Below are 24979 nucleotides of genomic sequence, written 5' to 3'. Positions count from 1 at the left end.
TTAACACATAACTAATTAAGTACTCCCTACATTTCATATTATATAAGTCGTTTTATTTTTTTCGGTTTGACCAAATTTATAAAAAATATACTGATATTTTCAGTACAAAACAAACATATTATGAAAATATATTCAATGTTTAATTTAATAAAAACTAATTTGGTGTTGTAAATGTTGCTAATTTTTCCTATAATCTTGGTCAAGCCTGAAAAAATTTGACTAAGAAAAAAAGTAAAACGACTTATAATATGACAGATGGAGTATTAATTATTACACACTTTTAAAATGGATTCATTTGATTTTCTAAATCAAATTCTTTATAGAAATTTATTGTCAAATATGTATTATTTAACAATTTGAAAAATCGTGCTAACAGAAAACAAAGAAGTTGAAGTTTAGAGTTGAAGAAAAAAAAACTGAGCCAATATTACCTACTAGAGGAAAAAAGGGGGCCAGATGACACATGCCACACAAGTCACAGCACATCAATTTGTTCTTGCAACCAACACAAGGCTAAATCTTGCAACTAATCTTATGTCACTAGCAGTTCAGTTTTATGCCAATAATTAATAAACCCTGTCCTAATCAGCCCTCTGATCAGCAGTTATATATCTAGTCTACACGCTAGGAAGTCCAAAAAGGGGCCTAACCGACACGGCAAAACAAACTAAAACTGAGTAAAATTCTCTAGGAGCTGAAAGCAACCAAGGTTTTGTTGCATGATGTTGCTTTCTCAATTTTTCCTTAGGGAGGTTTTCTTTCAGTTTCAGAGGGAGACAGTCAGAAAGAGAGTGCATCAAGCAATTCCTAATCCGGCAAAATCAATCCCATGAATCCATGATATATTGATACATGGTCCATGGCTGTGGTGGTCCCTTTCATCACATCTGATGAACAGGCACTGCTCTGCACAAATGATGCAGTTTGTGACTGTGATATATATGTGGACAAACATGGCAATAAACCCCTGTTTAATTTTGCGGATAATTAGGGTTTTAGGGGGGGGGGGGGGGGGCTAAGACTATTCTGAACTGATCAACTTTGTGGAGGGCATGATCATGTATACAACGGGATATCTAGCTAGGGAATGTGTTTTCTGGCAGCAGCCAGAGCTATATTGGGAAAGGGTGAAGTTACTGGTATGCTTCATGGAAGTTGTAAGAGGAGATATTTGACGTTTTCATTCATAAATATTTGATGTTTACGATAAGATTCAATCAAACTTTTGAAACTGTGATCATCCATGTTTATAAAAATAAGAGTATAGAATCTAATAAGTTTGTAACTTTCAAAAACAAATCTGCACATACCAATTTTTTTTTCTTTTCAAACTAATCATTAAGGAACTATTAATGTTGGTAGTTTTAAATGTTTAACCAAATAATAACATAAATATCAAATATTTATAATGGATAAACCATTTTGAGCCAACTTGATAGAGAGCACGATTATACATATATAGAACACCATATGTATGGTTTCATGTAAACAACATAATAAGTTGTGATGCGAAGTTTCCCGAAAACAAAGATAGGACCGCATATAACTCGGATACGTTAGGTAAAGTTTATGATAGTTATCTGATATGAATTTTCTCCAATACGTTTTGTGAGACAACATTTCTTTTTACATTTTCGGATGTTGTGAGTACTTCGCTCTCTATGCTAGAGATGCCTTAATCAATGGAACTTGCTATATTAGGAAAGGGTGAAGTTACTGCTGTGCTTCGTGGAAGCTGCGGAAGAGAAGACCAGAAGCAAAGCATTTTGTCCTGTCTACTGTCCCCTGGTTTTCAAGGTGGTTTTAGGTTTCGGTGGGTGCTGAATGGGCTGTGTCACATCGGATGTTTATTTACTAATTAGAAATATTAAACTTAGACTAATAATAAAATCCATTCCATAACTCTGAACTAATTCACGAGATTAATCTATTGAGCATAATTAATCCATAATTAGCCTATGTGATACTAAGTAAACATGTGCTAATTATGGATTAATTATGCTTAAAAATTTTGTCTCGCGATTAACTCTAATTTATGCAAGTAGTTTTGTAAGTAGTATATATTTAATACTCTAAATTAGTGTCAAACATCCAACGTGACATGGACTGAAGTTTAGTCTCTGGATCCAAACACCACCGAAGTTTTTACTCCCCAATTTGGATTAAGCGCCTTATTTACGGCACGTAAAATGGAGCGATAGTTTAGCATATACGATTAATTATGTTAGCTAAAGAAAATTAAAATATGGATTAATATAATTTGCTAATGTAACTTTTCTATAATTTCTTTTTGAGAAAAATACACCAATTATCAGCTTAAAAAATGTGCACGTGAAAGAGATTAGAAGTTAGGAAATGGGAGCATAGAACAATAGAACACGTGCAATAATACACCACTATTTTACAAGGCTGTGTTCGGGAGGAGGGGTGGCATGCAAAACGAAGCTCGTTTTATTGCATGATTAATTAAGTATTAACTATTTTTTTAAAAAAGGATTAATATGATTTTTTAAAACAACTTTCATATAGAAAGATTTTGTATAAATCATACCGTTTAACAGTTTGAAAAACGTGCGTGCGGAAAACGAGGGATGTGAGTTGGAAAAATGAGAGAAGAACACAGCCTCTTCCCAACCCCTCTCCCTCGTTTTCCGCGCGCACGCTTTTCAAACTGCTAAACGGTGTGTATTTTTTAAAAAGTTTCTATACGAAAGTTGCTTAAAAAATTAAATTAATCTATTTTTTTAAAAAATATCTAATAGTAATTAATCACGTGCTAATGGACCGTTCCGTTTTTTGTGCGGGGATGAGAGATAATTTTCCCTCGAAAAAAAATAGTGAGATGAGTTTTCGGTGTCACCGACATTTGATAAGTCAAGGAATGTTTGGTTTGTTTTATCCGACCAAAATTTATTTTATTAGGTAATAAACCAAAGCAAGCTATAGTCTGATTATGTTGCACATGTGGTGTTATTATTATAATCCTAATGGACTAATGGTCATTTAAAAGTTTCTCATGCATGGTTGGAGGCATGGGGCCCACTATTGCACTATTGAACTTTTTATTTGTGCATGGGCAACATTGTACTGTCGAGAAAAGTGCATGGGCAACATTACACTATTGGAGAATTGGACCAGTCAAAGAACAACAAGTCAGCATAAAAGTGCATAGGGCACCATGGAGTGTACCCCAAATTTTAGCACCATAGGGGTGTGTCACACTAAAATTGGGCATCCATGTAGTTAGGCAAGCTAATTTCAAAATTAACATTTTTATACTTTTGTTTTTGAATAGGTTGGGCCTAGCTAACTGTTGTAATCCAAATAAATAGTTAATTTATATGATTATAGCTTCTTCTTAGTTTGTTTGATCATAGGAAATAAAGCAGCACAGATGGTTGAAGAATGATTTGTTCCAAACATTAAAACATCTAGTATCCGCAAACATCTTTAGCTTAAATGAATGCATAAATAATTTCTTTGCTAAGAACACAATCCCTCCATTTTTTTGTTTGATATTGGTTAGTTTAAAATTGAACTAACCAACGTCATACGAGTACATTAGGAAACAGGGTAGTATGTCTTTTCAAGCCTGTCGAAATTCATACGAGTACGTTAGGAAACATGGTAGGATGTCTTTTCAAGCCTTCGAAATTCATCTGAAGTCATTTTTGTGCATTCTCTAGTCTCCACCAACATTTAGGGCTTGTTTAGGCTGTGTTTAGTTCACCCCTAACTACCCCAGACTTCCAACTTTCCATCACATCCAAAACTTTTCTACACACATAAACTTCTAACTTTTTTTTTCCAAACTTTTAACTTTCTCCAAACTTCCAACTTTTTTCGGGAACTAAACACAGGCTTAGTTTGTGAAAAGAAAATTTTTGGGTGTCACATCGGACGTTTGACCGGATGTCGGAAGAGGTTTTCGAACACGAATGAAAAAAACTAATTTCATAACTCGCCTGGAAACCGCGAGACGAATTTATTAAGCCTAATTAATCCGTCATTAGTACATGTGGGTTACGATAGCACTTATGGCTAATTATGTACTAATTAGGCTCAAAAGATTCGTCTCGCGATTTCCATGCAAACTGTGGAATTAGTTTTTTCTAATCCATATTTAATGCTCTATATATATGTTCAAAGATTTGATGTGACGTTTTTGAGAAAAAAAATTAGAAACTAAACAAGGCCTTACAATAAGAAATGAAGAAGAACCACGCCGTACCTGATGAAATGTTGCGCAAGCCATATATGATGGGATTCTATATGCACATTATTGAACATTGATCAATACTGAATATCACATGGCATCACAAAATCCAGAACTCCATGCTTGAGGTCAGTTCCATATAATAAATTATGAGTTCCTTTCGCAAATAGCACTTTTTATTTGGTAGCGCACCTACTTTTTTTTAAGGAACAAAGACCTAATTTAAAATAAAGAAGCTTTCCATGAAAATTTTGGACCTTGAATAGTGCTGCAGCCAAAGAAAATTAATGCCCAGAGACGAACCAATGCTAGCCATAACATCCATGAAAGATTTGCATCAAAACATAAACAAATTCCTATACAAAAAAAAGAGAGAAACATAAACAAATTAATAATGTTTTGTATTTCCAGGAAAGAGTAGCTAGGTAGCTAGGTAGCTAGGTTCTGAAATTAGGTGGAGCTAGTTTTGCCAGGTGAACGGCAAGAAGAAATGACTGTAATGTCCTTACTAGATACAAAAGTGCTCGTAGTATATGTGCTATAAATGTTCGGGATAAAATAAAAGTAATAAAAGTATGTAGGAGTACTAGATATAAAAGTATAAAAGTATAGTTATGATCATTTTAAATGCTCGGACAATAGAGAGCCATAGGGTTTGTTCACTTTATTATCAAAATAATTCTTACCAACATTTGGTAGTACCAATAGTTAGAATATTCGCTTGTTATGTTTAGTTTAAAAATATTTTCAAAGATTAATAATGTTTCTGTGCAAGGAAATTTGGAACTTCCAAATTTTGTTAAGGTATAGATGACAAGAACATATTTAATTTGTTACCATATCAAAATTTTGTAATACCAAAGATAAAGAACGGATAGGTTTGAAAATAGTAGTGAAGTAAACTGCCATATAATAAACAAATTACACATAAATAAACTTCTTCTAGATAAAAAAAGAAGATAATTTTTGAAGCACACAATTAAATCTCATAAAAGCATCGCAATTGAACAACAAAACAATTTTTAGTGCAAATTAACTCCACGTAACAAACACCCCCACAACCCTAATAACTCCCCCATAAACAACCCCCTCAAAAAAAAATTTCCACAAAACTCACATCACATCCAAACACAAATGCTTGCATGGCAAAAAAAAAGCCACACACTCTCTCCCTCCCTCTCTCTCTCCTCACACATTTCCCCAAACTGCCCCTACATTTGCCCACCACCAAAGCCACCAAGGCTAGGGGCAAAACGGTCAAATCAACACCTGACAAGGAGAAGGCATGAAGCAAAACAAATACTACTCCACCCTTCCTCCCCTGCTTCTCTCTCTCTCTCCTATTTTCATCAGCTTCCCTTGCAAGCCTTGCTCCTCCTCCTCCTCCTCCTCCAAAGTCCCCCCAAAATCGGCGCCTCCCCGTCCAATTCTCCGCCGCGATCCGCTCCCCGAACCCGCCGGAGCGCGCAGGACCGCGCGGGGACGCCCCGGGCGCGAATGCGCGCGCCCCCTGCGAGGGTTGGAGGTGATCTTTCCTCTGCCGTTTTCTTTGGGTGGGGGTTTGTGTGTGTCGATTTGGGGGGATTTCGTCGATTGGTTCTTGCGAGGATCGGTGTTCTTGCGGTGGGTTTCGGTGGGGGGCCCGGTTCTTGATTTGAGATGGGGGGTTTTGGGGGGTGTTGGGTGATCGGGCGGGGGGTTTTCTTGGGGTTTTTGCGATCTTGGCGTGCGTGGGTGGGTTTTCTTGGCGACCAACTACCCCCGCAGTTTTGTGACGGATTTCGTTTGATCCTCGTGGGACGCGATCGTGGCTTCGATGGGGGGAAATCGTGGGTTTCTTTTTGGTGGTTCCCTTATCGGAATTTAGTTATGAGTGCGTGCGTTTCTTGGGTTTCTTGGGATTTGGGATTGCTTTGTGTTTTCTTTTTTGATGGGATCAAAAATCTTTTTCTCTTCGTCCATTTGGCCGGGAGAACTGTGTTGATTCCAAGATCTTCAGACGGACGCCCTGCTGATGTTGTCGTTATGCCAAAATTGCTCGTACAAATGCTAATTTTACTATTTGGTAAATGTTTTTTAATCGCTTCGATGATCATTTGATTGATCGATGATGCTGGTCATTTCGCGGTATTTGCGTGTAGTGTGGAATCGTCGGTGCCGTGGGATTGGTGATTCTGTCCTACATTGTCTGATAGATTTGGCATTGACTGTGTCCTGCCTCTGCTGCTCTGCAGATTGTTGTCCTGCTACTGAGATGGATGAAGTGCCGGGTAATCAAGAAGATCCCAGACTTGGGGCCTATGCCGACAAGATCACTGATGCGATGTTTGCGGACCATGTGGAGTTGGGGTCTCATTATGCAGGTGATTCTTCTTCAGAGGCAGGATGGGCTCCAATGATCGCGAGAATGCAGTCGCAGTCGCAGCTGGGGAGTAACCAGCTTGGTGTCTCCTTTGAGAATGGCAGTTTGCCAGATGACCCGGCGTCGTTGGCATCGGCATTCAAGAACATGAGCTTGGGATTCAGGGATTTTACTGTTGGCACTCCTGCTAATCCTGTCAGTGTTGCACCCCTAGGTGGACATTATCCTGCAAGTCATGTGATTTCATCTGGTGAGACCACAATGAACTCATTTCATCAGCAGGAGTTTGCTCAAGATGGTTTCAGGCCTTCATCTCTGAATCCCAATGTTGCTGAATACATGAAGCCGAAGTACGGTGTACACAATGTTCAGATGTGCACCGGGCTGCATGGCTCGGATTATGTTTCTGGGGACCCGTATAATCTACCATCATCAGCTTCACCTTTACAGAAACAGTATTTTATTGATGGGCAATTCCGGGCTAATGCACCATATCAGCAGACTGGCTCGAATTTCATGAGGCAAGATTTTGATGCTGACAGTCATTATCTTTTGCAATCCCAGTATGCTTATCAGCAAATGCCACAGGTCGCTGGATCTGATGTTCATTGGGTTAGAAGCAACCAACATGGTGTTCACTCTTCTATCCCTGCAGCTTCACCTTATCTCAGGACACCAATGGTTGGTCAGCAAGCACATAGCAGTGCTGATACTTACTGGAATGGTGCTGCTATTTCACATGGAAACAACCAGCTGAATTCCACATTTGTGAACAATTGCTCATGTATAATTTACCCTGATTGTTCACGCGAAATCTGCGAATATTGCCAGATGAAGCAAGCAGAAAAGTTGAAGCATCGTTATATGTTCAGGCGTTCATCCAAAGGTTTCCTGCAGCCTCAGATTTTTGATAAGGTCAACATTAAATGTTTTCCTGGAAAGACGATGGTGAAGTCTGATGATATAAATTCAGCGAGAAATATTCAGTCTGTCTTTGAACCTAATGGCCGCATTGAAATGAATCAGAGAATTAACCAGCATGGACACAATCAACATCTTAATATTCAGGGCAACGATTTCTTGCTTTTTGACAGGCTAAACTCCCAGGCTCTGTCACCTGTGGAATCTGAATATGGTTTGGCCATGAAAATTCCTCAAATGAGTTATAGTTCAGTAGATGAAGTTGTTGGGAAAATTCATCTCTTGGCAAAGGATCAGAATGGCTGCCGCTTCCTACAGAGGATATTTACAGAAGGTACTTCGGAGAATGTTAAAAAGGTCTTTGATGGAATCATTGAACATATTGGTGAACTTGTGGTCGATCCATTTGGAAACTACTTGGTACAAAAGCTACTTGAAGAGTGCAACCATGATCAGAAGATGCATATAGTCTATGAAATAACCAAAAGACCAGGGCAGCTTATTAAATTTTCATGCGACATGCATGGGTATGTATGTGGTACTCTGATATTAACTGTTTTGCTCACAATTAACTATTTTTCTGCACATATCCAGGACACGTGTAGTGCAAAAGGTGATAGAAACAATAAACTCGCCAGATGAAGTTTCCATGGTTGTATGTGCCCTGAGCTCTGGTGCCATCACTTTGATGATGGATGCAAATGGCTGTCATGTTGCACTCCGCTGCTTGCAAAAATTCTCACATGAGCACAAAGCAGTAAGATATCTTTGCTTTAAATTGAACGTATTATTATTCTTTGTATGGCAGCTGTGCAAACTCTTGCCTACATTAGCTGTATAATGCTAGTTTTGTTATAATGATGTGGATAGATTGAAACTATCAATCGTCATGGTTTGTAGCAGTCATGCTGAGAAATATGTATATTATAGAGGGACTGGCATAGAATATATTATAATTCTAATGCCATTGTAGAGCAGGAAAACGATATAGTAAGACAATAATGGTTATAGAGTCCACCTTTTTCATAATTTTAAATAGTCTATCTCAAATTTGGACTGGTATAACCATTGCAGTTCCTTCTTAATGTGGCCATGGAATATTACTTTGAGCTAGCCCAGGATCGTCAAGGTTGTTGTATCATTCAAAAATGCATTCTTCATGCAAATAAGGAACAGAAGAACCAGTTGTTGTACAATATCACTTCCAGGGCTCTTGAGCTGTCAGAGCATCAGTATGGGTATGCACATTCTCTTTTGCCTTCTGAAGTTCAAGAGATTGTTGTCTACTCACAGTCCTAGGGCAATATTTTCCTTTCAGGAACTATGTTGTACAGTATATTCTTGATCTCCACATTTCATGGGCGACAGATGAAATACTGGACAAGCTGGAAGATCATTTCGGATCTCTGTCGATGCAAAAAAGTAGCAGCAATGTGGTAGAGAAATGTTTAAAAGAAGCATCGTGGCCTAAACGTGTTAAAATCATTCACGAGCTTATCAATGACCCTAAGTTACTGCATATCTTGATCGACCCATATGGGAACTATGTGATCCAAACAGCGCTCAAGGAGTGTGAGGTAAGAAAAAATGCTGCCGTTCTGCGACAAGCATACGAACATTAGATTAATTTCACATTTTAACTCCAACTGTGCTATTGTGCAGGATGCTGCAGTACGCGCTGTGCTGATCGGAGCCATTAGGCCACATGTTGCTGCTCTTCGAAACAACATGTTTGGGAAGAGAATTCTGTCAAAAACTTACCTGAAGAACAGGAAGCACTAATCTTGCACCTTTGGGCTTTTCTTCTGGAGTCCACCTGTCAGGCAATGTGCATAAGGTGCAACACTAATGTATCTGTAAGAATCATATGCTACAGAATAGATCCACTCAAATTAAGTAGATTAAGAAAGATGAAAGAAAAAAAAAGAAAGGGAAATAGCTCGGTTGGAGGAAACACCATTTTGAGCTACTTCAGACAACACCGTGTTGCAAGCTGTAAGAATTGTAGAAATTTTGTCCAAATAATTATGAGTTGTATTATTTAAGCCCTTTAAGCTATCAGCATGTCTGTATGAGATACTGTTCTGTAAACCCCCCCCCCCCCCCCCCCTCCAAGTTGTAACTCTGTAATGGTATTTATATTCTACGTGTTGGCACACATGTCATGAGGTTAGCTGGTCTTTTATCTTGTGGAACTGTGCTCAGGGTTAAGAGTTTATCTTAACGGTATGGCAGAAAGTCCGCTTCATTGAAGAGAGGATGTGTTTTACATGGACAAAATTTAACAGAAAATTAGGTGCTTAAAACCAAAGAAAAAACACGAGAAGTAAAAAAGCAGCTCCTACATTGCCGAAGGGGGAGACATTTTGTGGGAAAGCGTGAAAAGAGCTTATAGGAGCTTGAATTTTGGGCTTAAAGAAGCATAATTATTTGATTTGTACATACAAATTTGAACTAGCCAATAATTTGGCTATCATCCGTTTGATTTTATAAAATCGAAGCATAGAAAATCGAGATTTCATCACATTGTGCCACATAAGCGTATGTGAGAGTTCCGTAAAAAAAATGTAGCCTTTCCCTATAAATTATTGTAATATTCAAATTGCAAGAACACAAAATGCTCCATTCCATTCTTATCAAAGGGGCTCCTACTGTGCGCAGCTGCGCTAGGAACGAAAGTAGCGGGCACCGCGTGCAGCAGGCCTGCCTCTCCAACGCGCTTACTGCTAATAGCGATTAGAGCTAATTACAAATAGAGTTAAGCATGTTTTTATAATAAAATAATAAATAAAAAATGAGATCTAGTCAAAATTTCAAAGTATGATTTGAAAGTTGAAAATTTGTACATCATAATTTTAAATGTGAGTTGAAAGTTCAAAGTTTGAGTTTAAAGTTTTTAAATTTGAGTTAAAGTATTCATAATTTGAATTGAAAGTTCAAAAAAATTGGATAGAGTATTTAAAATTTTGAGTTGAAAGTTTTAAAAATCAAGTTGGAAGTTTCGAAAGTTGAAAGGAAAGATCTAAATTTGATTTGAAAGTTTACTCTTTTTTTTTTTAAAAAAAATTCAAATAAATCTCTATTGAAAAAGTATCTATTTCAAATTTCTACTCAAATTTTAAAATCATTCAAAATTGACTTAAAAAATTATAAAAATAATTCAAATCTACCAAAAACTCTCACATACCTAATTTAGTTATCTTCATATCTTTCAAAACCAATTAATATTAATATAAGGAACAAAAAAAAACACACATGCCTCCTTGCCTCCTTGGGCCTTGAAGGCCCATCGAGCCTAGCAGGCGCAGGTGCTCACGAGCTTATTCTTGAAATTTTTTCAAGGGAGTACCTATACATCTTTCGAAAGATTTTTATGATCGTATCACACAGATTTTTATGATCGTATCACACAGATTTTTAATCTTTGGATTAAAATCCGATAGATATAATAAAAAGCAAAAAGCAATTAAGAAACACCATAATGGACACTAAATTACCATATTCTCAAGAAAAAGACCAAATCCAATACAAAATTTAAAATTTACCTGCGAAGATTCAAAAATTACAGTGCAACTTACAAAAGTTACGGTGTAAGTTTTATAAGTTACACTGTAACTTATAAGAAAATGCACTGTAAATTTGAGTGAGAAAATCGAGTGAGAGATAAGAAAAAATCTTTCGAGTGAGATATAGCAAAATCGTTTTTTCAACTAGAATGCCACGTAAATGCCACATCACCTAAAAAGACCAGGTCAAAATGCTACCACGTCAGCCAAAACCGCTACCAATAAGATTCGATTTACACCGATTTTATAAGTTTTGGGACGTTTTGTACCCGGTTTTGGCTGTAGTTAGGGGACACAAAGTGGACTTTTTTTCTGGCGCCGAATAGCTCTCTCGAGATAACAAATGGGCTGTTAGGCCATGGCATCTGAGGATGGCCCGGCCCGTGGGCCGTGGCTAGGGAGGCCAGCCATCCCTCCTCCTTCCCCCACCTCCTCGCGGTGCCGCGCGGCGCAGTCCAACCCTAAGATTGCGGCCGCCGGCGACGGCGAGGGCGACGAGGCTGGCGAGGCGTGGAAGCAGGCAAGAGATTCGCTCCCGCTGCTAGCTCGCCGCGGCCCTCCGCGCCCACTTCCTCCTTCCCCGCCGCCGACCCGCCGCCCGCGGCGTCTGCACTCTGCACTCTGCAGCAGCAATGAAGATGTCAGTGTTTCTTGCCAACTCGTGCCCCCTAATTATTCGCATGGAGCTCCTGCTTTTTAGATGAGGATTGTGTCTTCAATAGGAAGTTAGTACTGTGGGATGCATCGATATTCCTGGTTTATTTGTTAGGTTGACTAGTTCTAACAGAAATATACTTGAAGGTAAATTGGGGATTTTTTTGGTTGCTGAATGGGCAATAATATACTTCTAAATCTTGTCCTGTTTTGTGTGGGTATCAAAATATATATTTTCAAGAGGATTCTGAATATTTAGTAATTCTTAGCGCATATCGTAGAACCATTACACCAAGTATGAAAGGCTGGATTTCAGATCTTTAGCATGTTCTACTTGCCTGATGTCGTCTTGTTTTCATAATCTCAACGGCTGATGTTCATTCCTTTTTCTGCAGAGAGAAAACAAATGCAGGATTTCTAACAAACTTTGAAGTGCTTGACTTCTTACGATCTAGAGGTGCTAAAACCGATCCCATGGGATGTTTGGGTGCTGTTGCTGCATCAGAGTGTAAGGTGAGTACAATTTTTTCTGCTACCACTCAACCCCAATATTGTCTAATCTAATTTCTTGTTTAAGTTTATTTTTGCCTGTGTTGGTCTCATGGTCACCACTATCACACCCAGGTATATGAGTACCTTCTAAAAACTCCTGCTTGCAACCAGACAAGGGAATCAATTAACGAATTTGTGACAAGATGTGAGAGCTTCAAGCTTACAAATGCTGACAAGCTAAATGTAATCAATTGGAGACCATCCTCGGCTGCTGATGCCTATGCGGTATTACCATGTTTATCTTGTTGGTATTAAATTTTTGGTAGTTCTAAGTTACTAGCTGATGTTAACTATGGCACAAATTAAGAGCTATGTATCTGTTTCTTGAAAAGCTCAGCAGAATGAGGGGATACTCAGGGCAATTATCCAAATATGGGGCCAAGACTGCAAATAAATCCGACTCTTTGCAGTAATGCGTGATTCAAGAAGCTGGCTCTATTCAACAATCTTCTTATGGCAAACACTTGATTCACACCATTAAGCTCTATGATCTGGATTTCTATACTATGCCTTTTATACATGCGTGCATCTTAATGGACTTTTGAATTTTCTTTGCAATAATTGACAAATGGAGATTAGTTCGGATAGGCTGAATTTCTATGTTTTATGTTTTCTATACATAGATGAATATCAAGTAAGTTTTGGATTTTCCTTGCAATAATTAACAATGTAAATTAGTTTAGACAAACTGCGCTCTCTGGTGTGGCATGTCCTTGCAAATCCCACAATTTCTCGCACAGAGACAATTATGGGAATAGCTGTTTAGGTTTGTGTCACAATCAACGAATCTGAATTTTCTGTTCAGAGAATTTGAGTGAATAGTTCTATGTTACATATGTGAGTAACCTTTTGTAATAAGGAATTTGTTGAGTAACCGTGGTCTGGGTCTACCTGCTTGTGTTGCCTTGATATTTTCTTTAGGTGTAGATCTCCCTAATCTATTTGACATATTGGTTCCTTTGAACACTGCAGATGATAGAAGAGTGCGGTAAACGATTTTCGAAGGATGAGCGGGGAGAAGCATGCAATGAAGATGAACGAGTTGAGGAATTCTTGGAGCTAGTGAAGGAGGCTTTTCCACCACCACCTCCAAAGCCAGAGGCAATGATAGAGTGAGCGTGGTATAACTGTAGAAGAATATCTGAATTTTCGCCATGAGATGCATATTCAATTGTTCCTGTAGCTTGTCTTCTAGAGTCATGTTGCTCATAGAGACACTAGGGGTTTGGTAGCCATGTACCTACCTTGTTGGAGGCATCTATATATTAGAATTAGAAACAGTTGTTAACATCGGAGCTTCAATGACAGTATGAAAACTTTGAATCCACATGCCTCCATTTGTCCCTTGTCCTGTGTTGATGAGCAAAACAGAAACTGTAGTCCAACTTGCTGCCCAAATGACAATAATATAGATCACTGATTCAGCAATGTGTTGATAGTGAAATCGTGCAATCAATATACCAAATGTTAGCTTCTTCTTGGTTCAAATTTCATGAACGCAATGTACAAATGCTTCGCTGGTGTTACCTACCCTGTACTGCACAGTCACTCAACCTGAAGAAATGAAGAGTAAACAGCACCGACGAAAATGTATGGAGAGAGAGAGGCAGAGAACTAGAGACACATCAAAAAAAAAAAAAAGAAAAACAGCAAAATGGCTTCCATTTTATCACTACTACATTAAGCGTGAGCGACAGCAATGCGAAAGCCACCTTGTCATATGTATAGTATATATATATATATATATATATATATTCAAAGAGCTGAGCAGCTCATCTGGAGAGAAAATTGAGTTGTGCAGGCCTCTGCAATCATCGGTAGAATGGATGATGGATGCAATGGCGTGTCCTCTAAATTTTCTTGGGCATCTTCTGGTGGCCGTGCCCTGGCCTGGGAGCCTTGTCGAGCAGCAGCAGCAAGCCGACGTTGTTGCCACACTGACCAATTGGGTACCTGCAAAAGGCGAAAAAAAATATATGAAAAGGAGGAATGCGCGATAGAAATGTAGGTCTCCTTTGGAACGCAGGAATTTTACGGAGATAAGATGATGGGGATGAACTCACTTGGTGCGGGGTGTTTTCTTATACCGTGAAACGATCGATGTGAACCACTGGAAGGGAAATAGAAAAGAGCAAGAGCAGATTAGGACATTAGGTTGTGTCAATGCAGAATGCAGAATGCAGATGCAGTAGTAGTATTGGCATTTGGCACAAACTGAAGGTGCAATCATGGAGAACTTGGTATTGGTGATACATAATCAGATTCAACAGTGATCATGAAGAAAATGAAGCTTGCGTATGATCAGTATTTACTGATCAGATACAACTATACAAATGTTAAATCAGGTTTTACGATCAGTACTCTCGATAGAAAATTAGAACAAATCATGCATTGTAAGGCTAGTGTTGAAGAATGACCTGACTAATTTAACCAAAACAACTCTTGTTCTCGTTCTCTTTGACAAACTATTCTGAACTTCTGATTCAGGAAAGTGTTTCTGCTTATCATGCTCATTTGCTAAATATATAGTACAGTGGAACATTGTAATGGCTAAATGCATAATGCAATAGTTAGCTTGTTTTTTCCAACCTTTCAATCAATTAAAATGCTCAACAAATTGAATAGAAATCTTGATCATCTGTACTTCTGAACTTCCTGATCCAGGAAAATATTGCTGCTTACTGTGCTAATTTTCTTAACATTTAGAACATTGTTATGGCTAATGGCACAATGCAATAGTTAGTTAGCTTCTCCCAAACCTCAATTAATTTAACATGGTTAACAATGTGGCTAAGAAATCTTGATCCATTAATTACCTTGGCCACAGCACCAATGTAGGACGTCTTCGCAGCCGGCGGCGCGTCGATCACCCTCCTGTGCATCACCACCGGCGGCCTCGGCGGCCGCATCTTGACGGTGACGGCCGGCGGCGCGGCGGCGCCCTTGTAGAGGTGGTGGCCGACGGTCACCGCAGACGGCGGCAGCGGCGGCGTGGCCTCCTTGCAGAGCTGCTGCGCGATCTCCTTGAGCAGCACGACCTGCGCCTTCTCGGCGCCCATGGAGACGATGGCCTGGCGCATGGTCTCCCTGTCGGCCTCCAGCGCCTGGAGGCGCGCGCTGAGGCGGCGCATCTCCTCGTCCTCCGCCCACGGCACGCCGCCGCCGCCGCAGCATGAGCTCCCGCCCGGCGTGCACGAGCCCTCGGGGACGGCCAGTGGGCGGCCGTGGATGGCGTCGACGGTGTAGACGCGGTCGCTGGCGCCGCAGTCGACGTCGTCGGGGAAGTACTCGCCGTCGCAGAATTCGAGGCTGTCGGCGTCGGAGTAGGCGCGCGTGGGGCGCGGGAAGGCGGAGCCAGGCGCGACGCGGATGATCGGGGTGGTGGTGGTGGTGGTCGCCATCGGGTGGACGCCCCGCTCGAGCATGTGGACGCGGTGGGCGAGGCGGGTGAGGTGCTCGCGCGGGGTCTGCGCGTCGAGCGCGTCCGCCTCGGACGCCGTCGGCGGGTGGTCGATGAAGCACCGCAGCGGCGGGTAGTTCGCGGCCGCCGCGGCGGAGGCCGGCGTCGGCGTGGACGGGTAGTGGTGCGGCGAGGAGCCCGGGAACGACGGGGTGGCGCGGCCGCTGCCGCCGCCGACGCCGCGGCCACCGCCACCGCCGCGGGAGGAGGACGACGACTGGAGCGCGCGGAGGGCGGCGTCGCGCTTGGCGAGGAGGTCCTCGAGCGCGGCGAGCTCGGCGGCGTCGTGCGACATCTTCTCCTCGGCGTACCGCCTGAACTGCCTCGCCTCCATCATCGCCTCGGCCTTCTCCCGCTGCAGCCTGAGGATCATGGTCATGGCCTCGCTGGCGGCGCCCGCGGCCGCGCCGCGCTCCGCGTCGAGCTCCGCCTGGAGGTCCGCGAGCGCGCCGTGCTGCCGCGCCAGGGCCTCGCGCAGCGCCGCGGCCTCGTCGCCGATCTCCACCCGCACCACCGCGGGCGGCGCCTCGGGGGGCGCCTTCCTCTTCAGCGGCGGCCTCGCCGTCGGCTGGGACGGCGAGGGCGAGGATGACGAGGAGGAGGTGTAGGAGGCGGCGGGGTGGCCGCAGAGGGGGCAGAGAGGGGGAGGGGGCTCGCCGGAGTCGGCCATGGCGGCGGCGGAGGCGGTGGCGGTGGCGGTGGAGGGGGGGAGGTGGTGGCACGTGCGCATCCGCGCGTGGGCCGCACGTGCGCGCGCGCGCGCGGGGGGTGGGGTAGAAATGGGGGAGGGGAAGCGGAAGCGGGAGGGGGGGTTAATTTTGGAAATTTCGGTTGCCTCCCGTAATTAGGAGGTGGGGGGTTTTGTTTTGGGAGGAGTTGAAACTGGATGGTTCATGACAAAATTGACAGGTAGTAATATGAATTTAATGGGTAGAATGAGTTTATTTAGTGAATGTAGTGACTAGAAATGATTTAAAAAATTGACAGGTAGTAATATGAATTTGGTGAGTAGGATGTGTTTATTTAGTGGGGAGAATTTACCTTTTTGCCATCCTCTTGAAATGCTAGTCCTCAAATGCCACTCTCCCAAAATTTCATTCCTAAATGCCACCTGGGTCCACATGTCAGCCTCACACTAGACATGATTTTATTTAAGGCAGTTAAGATAATATAAATTTTTGGTAGTTCACGTAAAAAAGCATGTGTGGATACATGTCGTAGATATTGTTGGAGACATAAGGCTATATAATAACGTACTAATATGATAGTGCGGTGGTATACTTTGATTTTATTAGTAAACATAATGTCTTGTTAGGATGCTATGTTGTAACTTATAGGGTTAGGAACTGCTCTCTCTATCCCATAATATAGCAATCTAAAATCGAATAGGATATTTCATAATACAACGAATCTGGACATCTATGAAATGTATCATCTGGTCTTAGGTTGTTATATTATGGGACCGATGTTATTTTGGTTTGCGCCATCTAATTATGTGCACAATTTTTTTGTTCAGTTTTTTTAAGGAAAAGGCTAAATGTAGTAACTTTTTCTTACTAAATTCTTATTAACATTGATATATCATGCTACGAGTGTATCTAGAATTTTTATAACTTCCATATACCAAAATCAAATTATTAAGATGAGTGTTAGTAAAAATTTAGTAAGAAAAATTTAGTACTTGTAGCATTGTTCTTTTTTTTTACTTTGTTCACACCATTTGTTTACATATTGACTTATTTACTTGAATTCTCCACAGAAGTCACTACCCGTTTGTGGAGTTTTTTTTAATATTACAGAGTTTACTAATCCACGTTTTTTTTATCTTAAAGAATAAATTACACTAGCAGTACTTAAACTTGTAACGAAGTTTTCACTTAGGTCCACGAACTTGCAAAACACGCATCGAGATCCCTAAACTTGTTTTAATGTATCATCTCGGTCCAAAGTCTCGTTTGACCGTTGTCTTGCTTACGTGGCATGCTAAGTGAACGATGACATAGATTTTTTTTATTTTTTCTCCCTTCTTATCCTTTTTTTTTCTCCACTTTGCCTCCTTCCTCTCCCTTCCACCGCATTTTTCTTCAAGTGAGGTGAGGAAGGAGAGAAAAGATGGGAAGAAAAAAAGGGAAAAAGAAAATTTAGCCATATCATTATCCACGTGGCATGCTACATGCCACATAGGTAAGACCACGGTCAAATCAGGCTTTAGACCATAATGATACATTAAACCAAGTTTAGAGATCTCGATATGTGTTTTGCAAGTTCGTAGATCTAATTGAAACTTCGTTACAAGTTTAAGGACCGCTAGTGTAATTTACTCTATCTTAAATGTAATAATATATATTGTTACGGGAATAATGTATATTATTCCCAAGCCGTTTAAGTTAAAATGACTCTATCACCATTTCACTGTACCCTTCATTCCATGTGGTTAAAACCCACGTCATCATGTACATCGCAAAACCACTCTAGGGGTAATTTAAACAGCTAGAATATTCAGGTGGTCAAATTTTTAGGGGGGGGGGGGGGGTGGGTTGAAGTAGACTTTTTGCTTCTAATCAGATCACATTTTCAACATTGAATCATTTATTTTTCATTACTCTGGTCTAGCGGCCGTAGCTGCTAGGGCACCAAATCCAGGCCTCCAACAATGGTACTGTGATTTTTAAGGAAGTTGACAACCTAATGTCTGAACAAATATTTGTACATCAGATGGTACAAACGCACCAGGCTTCACGATGTATAGACACCAGCTTCTCTGCTGCACCGGACATGCTGGTAACGGCAGAACATTTTCCCGCTGCCGCCAACTGCTGCACCATCTCGTGCTCTGGCTGCCACCCAACCCCCACCCACCTTCAGCCACTGCCACCCAGGTAATGTAGCTTCAAAAAATCTAAATCTGGGACAATATTTTCGACATGCAATACGAAATTTGGATTCTCAATTGATTTACCAATCAGAATTGTATATGGATACATGAAGGGAAGAGCTGATCAGGATCCCCCCTAAATCGATTTATTGTGATCCCAGGAAATGCATTGCTTTCATGAGCACCACCACTGCTGGCATCTATCATTCTGGAATGCAAAATGAGCAGTTTCTATAGGATAGATCATAGGAGGAAAAGCCATAGAGAACAAGAGACTTGGAGATATTGTTGAGTGGGTCAGGTTTAAGCTTTGAGGAATAAAAAAAACAGTGTACCGATTAATATTGCCGTAAAAGGGGCTAGCGGTTGATGGGGGTATGCATTCGCTCAACAATCCGATTCACAGCATCGCGAGTCATTACGAGGGTGTCATGCTGGAGGATGCTGTAGACGTTGAGTCCCTGCAAGAAAACAGAAAAAAAAAATTCTCATGATATGTTTTATGTCCTCTTGGAACTTTGGAAGTAGAGGCGAAGCAGAGACTTTGCTCAGCGTCTTGTCTTAAAAAAAGATATACAAAATGCTAGACAGTCACTTACAATTGAAGGAAGCACATTCACGTAGTGGAGATTTTGAGTAGCCAGCTTTAGCTTTTTATCGATATCGCCTCCATCAACCAGTAGCACTTTCTTTGTGTCCTCCATCTGGCTTATATAGCTCACAACGTTCTTCGTCTTGTGGCTAGGAACTTCCAAGTCCTCAAAGACCAGAAGCTATGTACAAAATCACGAAATATTCACTTATCAAAATTTCGTTGGGCAATTCAAAACAGGGATAGATGAACTGGTATGGTGCAGAAAAGCATGCTCATGTATTTAACAATCATTTGTATGAATGGGTCTGCTTGAGCGGTGCCCAGCATTTCACATCACAGGCTAAGAAATGCAGTCACGACTCATGACATCCAAAACTTGCCCAATACTTGGAGTTCAGAAAACTTGACTAACAAACATCTCCAAGATGGAAAACAGGAGTATGAACCTTTATGGGTACCAAAATGAATGAATAATTTTGAGTGCAATGGATACATTGCATAATAAGATGTGAGTTCTTTGTGAATAAAATTTTCAGTCGCCCTTTTAGGAAGGCAAGCATGATGCCATGTCTTCCTGAACAAAGGTAAAGGGACAATAAAACCCAACACCTCAGATGATTACTCCACCAGTATAATGTGAAATAACATTATAATCCCTAGTTTTACCAATAGATCAAATAAAGGAGATAGCAAAATATGCATTCTGAGTTGTATGTGATAACTGAGATTGCAAGCATGCTTCTGGAATACGGATCAGTTGGCCCTTATATATAAGGAAATAAGGTGGAAAACACAACTGTAATAAAGTGACTTATATGAACACAAAGTGCACGTCTGTACCTTCCCTTCAGCAGTCCGTGCAGACAAGGCTATCTTCAGTCCCAGACGACGGACCTTCTTTTGCAACTTGATTGCATGGCTTCGTGGTTTAGGTCCATGCATAGTTGCACCACCACGAAACTGTATCATTTTGGTTTACATTAGTTCAATAAAATCCAACTAGATATTATATAAGATGCAAAACTAACGCTCAGTAAATTTATATGAATGTAATAAGTAGTGTTCAAACCTGGGGACCACGCAATGTTCCATGACGTGCTCTTCCAGTTCCTTTTTGCTTGTAAGGCTTTATATAAATGCATAATATACTGTGAAAATAATATAAACAATAACTAAATTTTGCAGCTGATCCTTTCTACATTATTTTCACATTTTGAGTCATCTTTTGAAGATTTTATATTTATATTCTGGACATATTCACATGGCATTAACCTAACTGTCATCACTTAGTATAATGGCATTGTCATAATTGCAGTACGACAGCCTCAGGATAAGAAAAGAACAAAGAGCAACTATGCAGCATGTACTTGTGAGAATTTTCCACATACCCTGTCATGAAACAAATGATCTAACATAACAACGCTCACATGGATATGGGACTATCAGTATCCCATTGTACAGACAAGAAATAAGCAATTCAGTCACATTCTTTTGACAAACCAAGCATTAGCTATGCACACTAAAGTAAGAAAATAAAACATAATGGTGAGGCAGCAATATAAAGCAGGAAAATCCAAGTTGAGACTATGGATTACAGTTATGATTAATATTATATTGTAGTCATGATAATTGATGCTCATATTGGAGTATTGGACCATTAAAACATGAGGCAAGAATCCAATTATTTCTGTCATTAACTACCAGCCATAGCAAGAAAGCAGGGACTCTCAAAAGAACAAGCAGTGTTCCAAGAAAAAGAAAAGAAAATAATGTGCAAGGAACTGATTTTCCACATTATGCATACTCTGTTCACCATTGAGCAATCATTTAAGAGACAAAAAAAACCTAAATAAAAGAATATATGAACTGAACACTATGGAGCATTTTTGGAGAAATCTTATAGGCACACCTGTTGCCGTTTAGCAAGTTGCCAACGTACAACTCGATGAACAATGTCCTTCCTGATTGGAACATCAAATACATCACCATCCAACACCATGTAGCCCTTATCCTCATTGTGAAATTTGTTATTCTAGCTACCAGGTCTTCATATTGGCCTACAACATAAAAACATAAAAACCTTATTACAACACCAAGCAAAAAAAAAAAAGATGATGGGTGTACCATATGAATATTAAAGATTGGAGAAGCCATAAATATATATATATATATTTGGAGAAGGCACTATTCATCGCTTTAAGAGAGAATATTAAAAATTTTCCATTTCAAAATTGAAAATCTGGTATCCTCTGGTCACATTCTTTTCATTAGTTCACAAGTGACACCAAAGTTTTATTTTAACATAAAAGTTTGTTTAGATTGTAGTGTTTAGGACCTCAGAATAATGATTAGCAAAAACATATAATTAACCAGTGAACCACTCTATCCTTTCTGTAAATATATGATGAGAGGGCCTTTTTGCAGCTACTGTGCAACTGTGTAAGTCTGTAAGATGACCATTTAAATGGTATGTATTAACACATAAAGGTCGAAAAGACGGATAAAATCGAGATGGCACCTATTTTCCTCTCTGGTGTCCCAACAGTTCTGCTCGATAGTAGTTCTGGTGGGACAAGAACCTCATCTGATGGAGTTACAAGAGTAGAATATCTACTGAAACAGACAGCTGGAATATTCTGCAGATAAAATACGTCATCTAGTTAGAAAAGTGGGTTCAAAACCAGTTGTCTGATTGATGTAACAAGATCTTGAAAGTTACACAAAAACATATAAAATAGATTTAATGGATCATAAAAGCAGGGACTTAAACGCAGCAGCCAGAAGGTTAATTCTGAAAAGGAGTATATTAATACGAAGCAGGTTCTAAGTTAGCCAAAGCAGACACACAAAGCTGGCATTCTTGAATGAAGTGTAAGATATGCAATCAACAAAACATGGAAACAGCCACAACCAACAAAACATATGCAATCTTTCTTTCTTTCTTCTTCTTCTTCTTCTTTTTAACAAAGGAGGACACAATTTCTATTTAGAGAAACCCAAAGAGATAGGTTAACATAGAATTACATCATCTGCTAGACACTGCAAGACAGAACAGAGAATATTAAGTAGGGTGAAAACATAAGCAATGTTGAAGTTTCAAACACAATGTAGATTCAGATAACCGATATTTGTTGTTCATGTTATCCACATTTGAACATTACACAATGCAACATCATGCAATGTGAAAGAAAAGGGATTTGTTTCCCCATGAAGACAATCATCTGTCACCATTCATCAAACTAGATTTTGCAGTTCTAGCTGACTGCCGAATGACTGACTCACAGACTAAAATATCTTCTAACTGTGTACTTGTATCCTCTAGTTCAACTTCTCCTGTTCAACATAGTCGTTTATGTCCAGAAATCACTATTTAAGTGAACAATATTGTGTATTGACATATGCTTCTCTATCCTGCTTAAAGAAAAATATTTTACTAAAAATATCACATGGTTAATTGAATTCACAATTCTGGTGATTTCCTTTGACGCAAACAAGGCCAAGCATAATGCAGCTTAAGATCAACACCCGAACAAACATTGCTATTAAAACATCATCAGCAACAATTTCGCGTACAGTAGTACAGATACGGCAAATGTGATCCTAATTTACTTTACCTGCATCTTTCCGTATCTAAGTAAGTGAACCATACTCACAACCATCTCTCCAAAATCTTTAGACCACCACTAAATTTGCTGGAAAAGGCTATACATACTAACTTTTTTTTTTTACTAAATTCTTACTAAAACCAATGTGTCATGCTATGAGTGAATCTAGATTTTTCAATTATCATAACTTCCATCTACCTAAATTGAACCGTTAAGATGATTGTTATTAAAAGTTTAGTAAGAAAAAATTTAGCACATATAGCAGTGTTCATAGATAAAAGCTACACACAAAATGGCATTTAAGCCTTCGCCTAATGGAATCGCTGCCTTAAAACCGCCGCTAAAACCTGCAAGCAAACGGCGATCAAGATGCCGCAAAGGATGGGGCATCCGACACAAGAAGGATCAGAAGAGGAATGGAGCGGGTGGGGAGAGGGGGGGAGCACCCGGACCATGGCGAGGAGGCGGTCGGCGTCGGGGAGCCGGCGCTGCAACTGCACGGGGCGCGGACGGCACGGCGCCGCGGCCGCCGCCGCCCGGAGGAGCGAGGCGGCGGCGCCCCGCGGGAGCGCGCGCATGGGAGGGCTTGAGCGGGGAGACCGGAATAGGCGGCCGCTGGTCGTCGGCGACGGCGGCGGCGACGACCAGCGGCGGGCGGAAGAGGAATCGCGGCGAAGATGGATTGGGGGTACTCCCACCCGTCCGATCACGTAACGGACGGCAGATCCGCACATGCATAAACTTCAGCAATTTTTTTTCTATCTTTCTATTTTATTATTATATATTTTAAAAATAATTTTTGGTTTCGAAAATTTACAAATATGCCTCACGCATATGGGACGTTCTTTTTTTAAAATATGCCTCACGCACATGGATCCAATTAACCCTTTAAAAATGGCCTTCTAATAGGGTTAACGGTTAAGAGATCTAAATGTAAATGTTTTAATTATATTTAGACCCTTTCATCAGTTTTTTGATTGCTTAAAAACTAGTAATGCTTATTCGACTCTTCAAATGAATTTAAATGGAAATGTGGTAAACTACAAAGTTGTAGATATCACTGAGATCTACAACTTTTATATCAAGTTTGAATCCATCCGACATTGTTTAAAATGTTGATATGAGATTTTGTTAAAATATGTTTTAGATTTTGTAATGAATATTTGGACACCCAAACGATCTTAAATGGAAAAGTTGTTAACTACAAACTTATAGATCTCCTCGAGCTCTACAATTTTTATATAAAGTTTGATTTACGACTTCACATGATATATTTTTAAATTACAAAATCACAAAGTTAACCAGCTATAACGGAGTTTTATATTTAAGTCCCTTAATGCCGTTGTAGAGGGTGATTTTTAAAAACGCTCTCCAAAGGATGTTAGGGGTATATTTATGTAATTTCTAAAACAACTTTTTTTTGTAAATTTTAAAATAAATAAATGAATAAATAAAAAAAATTCTACACTTCAGTACTATGATTTGCAAGCCCACCGGGTAGAGGCCCATAGCCCAGAATAGAAAGTGGATGAAGGTATTACGAGTGAATTGCATTTTTAGACTATTATGATGTTGTTGACCTTTTATATCATGTTTGACCATTCGTTTTATTCAAAAAATTTAAAGCAAATTTCACAAAACCTAAGTTTTAGGGTATTCATAACGTAAAACCCCAGGTTTTGTAATTTTTTTCATGAAACCCCATATTTTGGGGCAAAGTGTTTCATAAAACCCTAACTACAAGCTTATATCATCTACCTAACTATAATATATTTATGCATAGTAATTGTAAAAAAACTGTATGAGATATTTTTTAGTGCACATACATGTTAGCTGCTTTTCAATAATCGTTGATCATCGAGGTCTGATCATTTATGTGTATATTTAACCAATTATTATGTCATTATCAATCAGGATTATGTTGAGTTTTTGTGAATTGAAAAATTAAAAAAAAACTAGACAAGAAGAATGTGTACTTTAAGTTAACTAATGTGAATTTATGAAAAAAATAATTATATGCAATAATGAAATATGAGTATTTTACATAAATATATGATTGTTTTGGGAAACATTTTGCCTGACAACATGGGGTTCCTTGAGACAAATACCAATAACTAGGGTTTTCTGTTATGAATGCCTCAATACTTGGGGTTTTGTGAAATCTACTAAAAAA

General features: G+C 39.9%; 3 protein-coding genes and 1 pseudogene across 7 annotated transcripts; 2 read left to right on the top strand and 2 right to left on the bottom strand.

Annotated features, from left to right (window-relative positions):
- Positions 1 to 5539: 5539 nt before the first annotated feature.
- LOC4352241 (uncharacterized) lies at positions 5540 to 9571 on the top strand. The gene is made up of 6 exons (XM_015763315.3): positions 5540 to 5741; positions 6451 to 8026; positions 8094 to 8256; positions 8574 to 8737; positions 8818 to 9076; positions 9162 to 9571. The coding sequence occupies exons 1-6, from the start codon at positions 5714 to 5716 to the stop codon at positions 9279 to 9281; spliced, it is 2310 nt and encodes a 769-aa protein (XP_015618801.1). The 5' UTR covers positions 5540 to 5713; the 3' UTR covers positions 9282 to 9571.
- Positions 9572 to 11512: 1941 nt separating this feature from the next.
- On the top strand, positions 11513 to 13699 carry LOC4352240 (uncharacterized). 5 transcript variants are annotated; one of them, XR_001541848.3, is made up of 5 exons: positions 11513 to 11705; positions 12115 to 12232; positions 12344 to 12496; positions 12609 to 12727; positions 13244 to 13598. XR_001541848.3 is itself a non-coding variant. In XM_015763184.3 (5 exons), exons 1-4 carry the CDS (start codon positions 11698 to 11700, stop codon positions 12682 to 12684), a joined length of 360 nt encoding a protein of 119 aa, XP_015618670.1. In that variant the 5' UTR covers positions 11513 to 11697; the 3' UTR covers positions 12685 to 12727; positions 13244 to 13699. The 5 variants fall into 5 exon arrangements, 4 of the variants coding, with proteins under 4 accessions (XP_015618670.1, XP_025878064.1, XP_025878063.1 ...); XM_015763184.3 differs by having other exon boundaries at positions 12604 to 12727; positions 13244 to 13699; XM_026022279.2 differs by having other exon boundaries at positions 12609 to 12680.
- A 30-nt stretch (positions 13700 to 13729) lies between these two features.
- LOC4352239 (myosin-binding protein 7) lies at positions 13730 to 16511 on the bottom strand. The gene is made up of 3 exons (XM_015763181.3): positions 15088 to 16511; positions 14335 to 14381; positions 13730 to 14224 (listed from the first exon to the last, which is right to left on the bottom strand). The coding sequence occupies exons 1-3, from the start codon at positions 16459 to 16461 to the stop codon at positions 14122 to 14124; spliced, it is 1524 nt and encodes a 507-aa protein (XP_015618667.2). The 5' UTR covers positions 16462 to 16511; the 3' UTR covers positions 13730 to 14121.
- LOC4352238 (ribosomal protein L4 pseudogene) lies at positions 18292 to 21193 on the bottom strand (annotated as a pseudogene).

The sequence above is a fragment of the Oryza sativa genome, chromosome 12 (assembly GCF_034140825.1).
Source record: "Oryza sativa Japonica Group chromosome 12, ASM3414082v1".
Classification (NCBI taxonomy): domain Eukaryota; kingdom Viridiplantae; phylum Streptophyta; class Magnoliopsida; order Poales; family Poaceae; genus Oryza; species Oryza sativa.
Note: the sequence above shows the minus strand (reverse complement) of the source record. Positions and strands in the feature narration are given on the sequence as shown.